Raw genomic sequence first — 9,776 nt, forward strand, 5'->3', positions numbered from 1 at the left:
TCCAGTATTTTTCTAGTAAGATTGGATATCTTACTTTCCATATATACCAAAATTGCCATACTTTTATTGGAAATAACCACCCGATAAATACTTTTCTGGGAACCCATCTTTAACTCTTTATTATATCATCCACTTTTGCTGGCCGAACATGGAATATATTAATAAGTCAAACCTTTGCTATAATGTATTTTAGTTTGATGTTATTCTGTATTCTGTCTTTATAAAGAATATCAAAACTTAAAAATGGACAGAAGAGAAACAAGATGAGGTATATAAATACGTCAAACAGGAGGCGTGCAAAATGTGAAGATTAAATGAGATATATAAATTCAAATTTTAGCTTTAAGGTTAGAGTTAAGCATTGTTTCTTCGTGTGATGTTAGCCTTAGTCCCTAATATGTATTCCTGCACTGTCGTATAGGCTACGTGTATGGATATAGATATACATTATTAAGTTTCAATATGATATCATAAAATAATTATAGTCTAGATTTTACTTCCCTTTCCCTTTTGTCGTGAATATTTTGAAAAACACACTGCATTATTCACTCTTCAACATGGAGAACACGTTGATGATATTGGTGGTATTCTGTCTTTCTGTCCGTTCCATCAGTAAAGGTATGTAACAGTTCTTTAGGGGAAGGTTGTATGGTTGCCATACATTCAGTCATATAGTCAGTCGGGTAGCTATAGGCATGATGGGAGATGTTTACTTGTCATTCAAGTACGGTATCATTAGCACTTATATTTCAATACGTACTGCCGGTCCAAGAAAACCCTAAAGTAGTAACGAATATACACGACATTTCATCGAATATACACGTGGGTGGGGGTGGGGGGGGTAGATATGGCGGTATATTACATTCAAAATTCTAAATTTCTTAATGTCAGGTTAAACTTTTTTTTCGTGCAATCCTAAATTAAGACCATGTATGAATCAACTTTCGTATTCGTTCAGCGTAAATTTTGCAATTGTATTCTAGTTTATGCTATTTCTGTTATAAAAATGAAAACAGTTCTATTCATTGAAGCTTTACATAATTAGCATGAGCATCGAGCAAATTATGAATCTACTATTGTTATTTTACAATAAAATAGAATAACATAAAATGAAATGAAAATAGCAGGACTGGAAGGCCAATTACACTGTTACATTATACATTGGGTAAGGTCAAAAGCAGTGTTGGAGTAAATATTTATGACTTAATGTAATACTAGTATAACTCCTTTACTACCGTTTGATCTCAAATAAAGTGTAAAGTCAAAAAGGGAGTTAATTACAGCTTCATTTTCAGTCATTTCATTCAACTGTGGATAAAAGGTAGAGTCTCAAAGACAACACTAGTGTTAACCGAAATAAATTCAAACATGGAGCCCATGTTAAGAAATAAGAAACCTTAAAGATACATTATTGGAGATTCGATAACAAGTTGGCAGTTCTCAGTAAAATAGTTAAAAAGTAGATAATGTAAAGGCAATTTGGTTAAAATTTTATTCAAATTGATCCACTATGAACCGAGAACTAAGCGGTTGAAATTTCCGGCTAGCCTAGATCATCATTACTAAAGTCAGTACGACAAATAGCTTAGTCTCGATTATCCATTTAATCGTTAAATCGCGAAGGAAAGTTATGCAGTAATTCGGCTCATAATCCACTAAAGATCGCAGGCTAGCGATGCCATCTAGAGTTGATTATAACCTGGGTTAGTGAAATAATGTCTAATTAATAATTTAGATAACATTTCAGGCCTAAAAAAAAGACCTGCAATAGACAGATTTAGTTCTTGCATAATGTATGTTTAATTGAGCGGAGATTAGGAAAACACTTCACTCACGTAATTAAAAGAATGTTACAAATTTGGTTGAGGTGATAACAGTGAGTTAGCATTAAGTTTTGAGGTAAATTATAAAATAAAAAAAATGAGTTCTAACTGCTGGCCTCACATGAATCATATAATTATCTACTAATAAATTGATGAACTCAAAGGTAGATAGTATATACTACTTATGGAATATTACCATGAGTTTCAATTTTAAAGTGTAATCTTTTTGCTAAACCCGAACATCAGATTAAGGAGTTTGGGTTAAGTCTTTTATTGACACAAACTCTAACGCTAATACTAACTTTTTGTTCTGACCTCGCCCAATTTATCAATTTAGAAATTACAAGAATAAAAATTATGAGACATAAACAAATTAAGATGTTTAAATTTAATATGCCGCCATAGCTTAGTCTTGAGTGGGCCTCATCAATCCACTATTATTCAGTATAAAACCCTAATAAGCAATAATATCCTTAGTTTATATATGTATAATGTAAGTTTCATTGGTTTGAGTTTTACAGGTTTAATAGAGATTACAGTGGAACCATCTGATGTGGTGGAGGGCGAACCAGTGACACTTACATGTACTTCTAATTCATCTTGGTTTAGATTTATCATATGGTATAGAAACGGTACGAGAGTCGCGATATGTCATTATACTGATTGTAAAGAGTATCCTTCTTATTATAACACCACGGTTAACCTTGTAAACAAAACATCTAGTATTTATATACAAAACGTATCGAAATCAAGAGATAGTGGGACTTGGATATGTGACGAAAGAAGATATGACCTGGGTCATGCCGAGATCAAGTTAGATGTTAAAGGTAATGATATTATCAATATTATACCCCAACCACTCCTGGTGGTCATTTGAATGAGGTATTAGTGGGTAAATCATTGTTTAAATTCAGTTTCATTGATATTTCATGTGAATAGTGAAATCGCCTTCATCAAGTGATGAAAAACTCCCAACGGATCAAATAATTTTTTTTTATCAGATTTTGATTGTAATATTTAATATTTTTTGAGGTGGTGGGGATTTCTATCCGGTGTCAGGGAGGAAGGTGGGGGCGGTGGAATAATTTTTTATTTTTTTTTTGGAAAACTACATCCAATAAAACAACCGAAATTACGGAATTTAACGTTTGCAATATTAAATATTTGTTTTTTTGGTGTTTTTGTTTTTGAGATTTTTATCGTTTAGAACTAACTAGAAACTTGACACTAATTCGTCGAGAAAATTATCTGAATCAACCTTTTCAATATCAAGTATTTTGTTTGTTTGTTTGTTTTTGTGATTTTTATTGTTTTAGAACTTACTGGAAACTTGACATTAATTCGTCCAGAAAATCCAAGATTTATTGCTGGTCAGCCCAAAGATATAACATGTAAGACGGAAGTGACGTACCCTACAACCAACATCACGTGGTACATAGACACTGCAGATAATAGGCTATATGAAGATATAACAACGGATATTGAGGATGGAGTATCAACAAGCAGACTAAGACTAACACTGGACAAACATCTGAATAATCACACTCTTTATTGTTCGGCTTTTAATGGTTATGGCGAAGCTCAAACGGATTTTCTCAAACTTGACGTAACGTGTAAGTTTAAAATCTAAAAGTGACTATCTTTGCCTATAGCCTAGTCAATCTAGCATTGAAATTGCTCAACTTGCAACTTATTGCAACACAAGCTTTTTTGTTAGTGCAAATTGGAGTATGGTGTTGTATTATCAACATACTAAACATATATACAATAATACAATTTGTGGAAAAGGTATTTTTGAGATGTTTTTAAGAGAAAATCGCCAAAAAGTGGAAAAAACGGAAAATTCGCTATTTTATGAATTGTGAGAGAAAGCTTAATTTTTATTGGAGCATGGACTTGTATTAACAACATACTAAAAATATAAGAAAAAAATAATTTGTAAAAAAAAGGTAGTTTTGGGATGGTTTTAAAAGAAAATTGTACCCCCCCCCCCAAAAAAAAACAAACCCAAACCAAACAAAACAAAACAACAACCCTGTTTTAGTTGTTTTACCGATATATCTTTAAAATCTATGAATTGTGAGAGAAAGGCGATTATTTATAGGGACATGAATGTATTAACATCAACAACATACTAAAATATCAATAAATATATAATTTGTGGTAAAGGTATTTTTAGGTGAAAAAGTGGAAAATCTATGAATTATTCTGAGCAAAGGCACTATGGCCAAATATATCTTCAAATTTGTCAGATCTGCTAGTGTCATCGTTTAAATCTTATTTGGAACTTTAGTATAAACTTTAGAAGGAGATTGAATTTAGAAACACGGATAGATAATTTTTATTCTGAAATAAGACATTGTAAACAGACAAAACGCAACTTTGGCTAAAATTTAAACCGTGAACGTTTATATAGAAACGACTCTTTATATTTCTTGGTGGTCCCATGGGTTAACACGTGCGTTTAATGTATATACAATATTGATTGGTCTAGATCATTACCCTCCTGCAGGTGTATTTGATATAATCACACGTGTTGTGGACATGTTGGATATCAAACTAATATTTGATAATAACCTTTATGATTGTATTTTTATATGCTCATGTTTTCAGGTTAGGGGTGATGCTTTTATTTTAGGATTTTCAACTCTTGTTTTCATCTTTTTTTTATAGATCAACCAACAATCCACATTGTAACAGAAGCAACTTCCATAACTATTGCTGAAAAAACTTTCACAGTCATTGCTGAAGGGGGACAACTCTTATTGACATGTTCCGTGCAAGACACCAACCCTCGAGTACCACCACATGGTTATACTTGGAGTAGAAATGGTATAAAGCTGACAGATCAAACATCAGATATATTTAAAGTGGATTCAACATCGTCGCACGACATTGGTAACTATACTTGTACGGGTAACAATGGTATTGGGACAGGTATATCATCACCTGTAATGGTTTATGTTATTCCATGTGTTTACGAAGATAAGTCTGGAGTTGTTACTGGACTCGCCGTGGGTTTGACTTTGTTTATGGTATTGTCCATTGTACTCTCCTTACTGGTCGCATATCTGATATTAACCAATAGAAGGTCAACAACCAAAACTAACGGTAAGGATACTAACTTATAGCATCTGATATTAACCATTATAAAGTCAACAACTAACATTAAAGATGTGGATAATGCCTGTGTTTATGGTTCTGTCCAACGGTAAGGTTTTGGCTTTGTGTGTTGTTTTATCAACTGTATTCTCCTGTTAGTCGTATTTGTCTGCGATATCACCTCGGTGGAAGCGGCCGTAAAATACAATTAACTAACAACAGTTAGTCGTATATCTCATATTGACCAGTAAAAATGGTTATCGACTTAACTACCTTTGATTACTTCGTATTGTATTAATCTTTTATCGTATTGTAGAGATATGGATTACTGTTGACGGGTAATTGTGGCGTTTAATTACGGTGGACTTTGTATATACCCCCTTGGGCTGCCTAAAAAGGAAACCCTATCTTATCCCCCAAACAATTGAAATGAAATGGAGTTTAACGTCCTACTTGACTGCCCTGACTAAGTTAATGAAATGAAATGAAATGGGGTTTAACGTCCTACTGTTTTGCTCCTAAACTGAGCTAATGAAGACGGGCATACGCCATACAGTGTGCTATGAGAAAAATTTTGCCCGGGCAGCGGCGCTACGGCCTACTCTTATATTGAATTCCAACTGCCAAGAAATCTTTTACGTGCACGCCAATTTGTACACGGAACCTGGGTTTTTCGACCCATCCGAACGACTAGACAGCTGTTCTGTGACTAAGCTAATGACGACGGGCGTATACCATAAAGTGTGTTATAAGGGGAAAATTTTCCCAGAAGTGGACCCTACGCTACATCCTCCACTTATTTCGAATACCAACTGTCAATGGTTCGTTTAAGTTGGCACCAACGTGTGCACGGGACCTGGGTATTTTGTTCCATCCGAACGGCTACACACTGTCATCGTCATGCCCTCCGTCCTGAACCCACTGATAAGGGGAAGCCACGCTGGAAAAAACAAACAAAACAAATGCAACAGACATGTATATAATTAATGGACCATGATGCTTATATTTATAATGGACCATGATGTTCATTGCTACTTATATATATTTATAATGGACAGAATAAAATTCTTGGAGTGCACGAGGCTTTAAACATATCTTATATAAGGTTTTTTGTATTATTCACAGCCATAATGTGACTAATTCTAATCCCGAAAATGATAAAACAATTTTTTTAAATTTTTTTTTTAGAATCCGAGGCAATAAGCAGAATCACGTGAGTAAAATGATAAATTGAATCTAAATCGTTAATTATAATTAAATAATTTTATAGTCATTGAAGTAATGGTGTGCAATGTAATACATGTACAAACATTTTAAATTGGAAATATCTGTTCTGTATTCAGTATGTCTGAAGAGAAGGAAGAGGGGTGAGGTATCGAGTAGTAACTGCTGCACAGTACAAAGTAAATAACATGTCCCATTCTTGAACCCGCAAAAACACACACTTAATAAACAGATTAATATTTTATTCTCAAAATACACATGGTAGCGTAATACTACAACACAGTAATTAAGTTCGGTCGTTATAAATAATAATTTACAAATATAAAAAAATTATTTGGTATGTCTTGTATTTGCGCGCCATTTAAGATGGATTTTGTGTCCTGTGTTTCTCATGGTAGAATTGGTTTAGAGTTATGCATTAAAAATAATCTTCTATTTTACAGACCTGTAACCGCTCCCAATAATATAATTAACGGTAAGTATTATCCGTTGTAATTGGGTTGGGGTGCTGTATAAGTACGTGGGTGGGGGGTCACGTGGCTAAGTGGGTAAGACGCTGGCTCGCTAGCCTGGAGGTCGGGTGTTCTATCCCTGCATTGGCCGAGAAAGTTAATTCAGATTTTCCCAGCGTGGTTTCCCCTTGTCAGTGATGCAGGACAAAGGGTCTGACAAGGACAGCTGTCTAGTCGTTCGGATGGGACGAAACACCGAGGTCCCGTGTACACATTGGCGTACACGTAAAAGATCCCTTGGCAGTTGAAATTCGATATAAGGCCCGGGCAAAATTTCCCTCATAGCACACTGTATGGCGCCTGGCAGTCTTCATTAGCTCATTAGGAGCAGAACAGTAGAACGTTTAACCCCATTTCATTTCATAAGTACCTGGTACGCCTTAACTGAAGGTCTGTACACATTATCAACTTCTAGGTGTACAGAGTAAAATGTTTGTCAATATGTCGACCAACATGTTGTCGAAAGAATGGAAATAAAATTCTTGTTGATCAACAATTTGGTCAACATGTTACGTAGAAGTTGATAGAGTACACGCTGCTTAGGATGTGCCGTGTATATGTTTACGGGACAAATTGTGTGTCAATAGGCGGGCCAAAGAAAGAAAGGAAATACAATTATTGTTGATCAACATGTTACTAGAAAGTTGATATTGTATACTCGGATTAAGATGGGTTGATTATAAGAATGTACAATAAGCATGTACATTATAAGTAGATTAAAATGTCATGGGTTGTTTTTATTTTGTGCAAAGATGAGAATACCCACAGGGAGAAACAACAGGCATGTACATTAGTACTGTTGAAAAAACTGTTTGAATTCATAGCAGATATTTTATTTACATGTCATTTTGTGGGGTTGTCAATGAAAATGTGTCTTTTCTCCTCTTTTATTGTAGAAAGTTCAAATTATGAAGGATTAGAGCTGGATACCAGAGATGACAATCAGTATACAAGTATTAATGTTGTCTCGGTTCCAGACTCGTCTCCTGAACGAGTACAAGAATACGATAACCAAGCTTCCGGTGAGTTGTAAATTTACGTAGCCTCGGATGTTTCTCCAATGGCTTTTTGTGATAATAAAGCCAAATAGATATACATTCTTGTAATATGTAGTTCTGTCTCATCAGAGTTCATAATTATTTACGAATTGTTGATGTAAGTTGTTCATGCGCTAGCTGCTCTAACTAGAGTGAAGTTGAGCGAGGCCGAAGGACGTTGTATTTTTTAGTTCATTAGACTGATTCTTGTACCTATTTATCTTGCTCGATACAAAAACGTATTTAGAAGAACATAAATTGTAACATATGAGTCCGCGAAAAAGTCATTTCGAAAAACAACGTAATGGGGAGAATTATCGAATGTGAAGACGGACATTGCTATCTATTTTTGGTGCCGTTTTGCAGACAGTGTGACAAATGGCCGTGTTACACATGTTGGTCACAATATAATATAAGTGTGGCGATGATTGTTAATATCATTACAAACAATTACCAAACTAAGCATAGATAAACTAAATATACCTATTATATTACGTGTTAATTCATTTGAATGGTTGCTACTGTGGTTCTATCTTTAATAGGCTTTTTATAATAACATTTACAGATACTGCCGCTACCAAGGGAGATAACTCACTTTATGAGAACATGGAGAGAACACAAGACTCAACGGAATAAGAATCAACATTTGTCCTGAAACAGCAACCACACATAAATAGTTTAACTGTCTAAAGCATAGATGTATATTTTGGTGTTGGTGTAAATTGTAATACTAATTATATTAAGTAAACCAAAGCGGAAAATTATATACATGTATGCCGAGTGGAATGGGTGGGTTTACTGTACAATCGCAAAAGAGAGTGGAATATCACGTAGAATTATAATGTTTCGCCTTTATAGAAAACCTTTTAAATAACAACCTCTGTTGTTGAGGTGTAACAATAGCCCATGGAATTTGACCCTCGCGTACTATATATACGTCACATATCAGTACCTTATAAAAGTACTGGATTTTATTATTAATAGATTATTTTAATTTATGCATAGTCGAACAACGTAGCCGTACTTTAATCGGATCTAAATTATTAGAACGTATACGAAAACTGATTCAGGACAAGTCACGCAATCAATTTTATATTTGGTACGTAGTTCATTGATTGTTTTAATGTAAATACCTAAGTATTAGTTATCTTTGTTGTAAATTGGCTTTCAAATGTGTGATCAGACCTGATTTCATTTTTTTAAAAGTAACGTCCCCTTATTTACTCTTTAAGGTCTTAAGGACCTCTTAAAGATGCATGCTGTAAGAGCTAAATCGGCCTATTACCTGTCTTTATTCTGGCTTAAAAAGTTATATAAAATATTATTCAGACTTTTACTCACATGGAAAGCCTATAATCAACTCTTTAGGCTATCGGGTGGTGGAGAAGTAAACGGATTAAACCACGGTAGCCTTTAATGATTTAATTTGAAAACGGTGAATCGAGGCTAAGTCTCGAATAACATGTACCGTTGTTACTATAATAAACAATAAATGCCACATCTTGTCAAAACTTGAAACAGTGATAACTTCACTCAGAATTAAGTAATTTGAATGAAACTTTCAATATATTCATTTTACATTATCTATTTTTGAAGTATTATAGCGAGAACTGCAGCTCTTTATCTAAATCTTACAGAATGCATCTTTAAAGCAAGGACACTTTAATTATAGGTGTTTTTTTTATTTTTATTTTTATTATAGGCATGTTTTTTTATTTTTATTTTTATTATAGGCATGTTTTTTTTATGTAAATACCTTAATTAAATCAACCTGTCCATAATGTCATGTAAAATGTATTGGACGTTAAATTTGTAATAAACAACAACCTGATTATTAAGTAGATGACTTTATTCCGTCTTTACCGGTAAGTATTACTCACCCAACTAACTGTATGTGCAGATAATACCCACTAGTAAACAATTCAAACTCGATAATCCCGTAATTATAAAACTTGGATTGGGGACCTTCCCACGCTTCAATAATATCATTGTAATAGTGGGTGTTTGTTGATGAGAGGATACTTTAGACGACAAAGAGAGTAATTTTCTAAAATGTGATGGCTCTTTGGGGCTTTTTA

General features: G+C 34.0%; 1 protein-coding gene across 1 annotated transcript; it reads left to right on the top strand.

Annotated features, from left to right (window-relative positions):
- Positions 1-491: 491 nt before the first annotated feature.
- Positions 492-9,529, top strand: LOC126827552 (nectin-4). Its single transcript, XM_050557021.2, has 8 exons — positions 492-618; positions 2,345-2,650; positions 3,140-3,436; positions 4,497-4,934; positions 6,114-6,138; positions 6,593-6,624; positions 7,558-7,683; positions 8,264-9,529. Exons 1-8 carry the CDS (start codon positions 558-560, stop codon positions 8,332-8,334), a joined length of 1,356 nt encoding a protein of 451 aa, XP_050412978.2. The 5' UTR covers positions 492-557; the 3' UTR covers positions 8,335-9,529.
- Positions 9,530-9,776: the final 247 nt, after the last annotated feature.

The sequence above is a fragment of the Patella vulgata genome, chromosome 7 (assembly GCF_932274485.2).
Source record: "Patella vulgata chromosome 7, xgPatVulg1.2, whole genome shotgun sequence".
In the NCBI taxonomy this organism is placed as follows: Eukaryota; Metazoa; Mollusca; class Gastropoda; family Patellidae; genus Patella; species Patella vulgata.

Excerpts from the sequence above, each read along its gene's own strand:
- LOC126827552 (XM_050557021.2), top strand. The coding sequence starts at position 558 with ATGGAGAACACGTTGATGATATTGGTGGTATTCTGTCTTTCTGTCCGT. Across the intron at positions 2,651-3,139 it reads GATCAAGTTAGATGTTAAAG|AACTTACTGGAAACTTGACA; the intron begins GTAATGATATTA and ends TTATTGTTTTAG. Across the intron at positions 3,437-4,496 it reads TCTCAAACTTGACGTAACGT|ATCAACCAACAATCCACATT; the intron begins GTAAGTTTAAAA and ends TTTTTTTTATAG.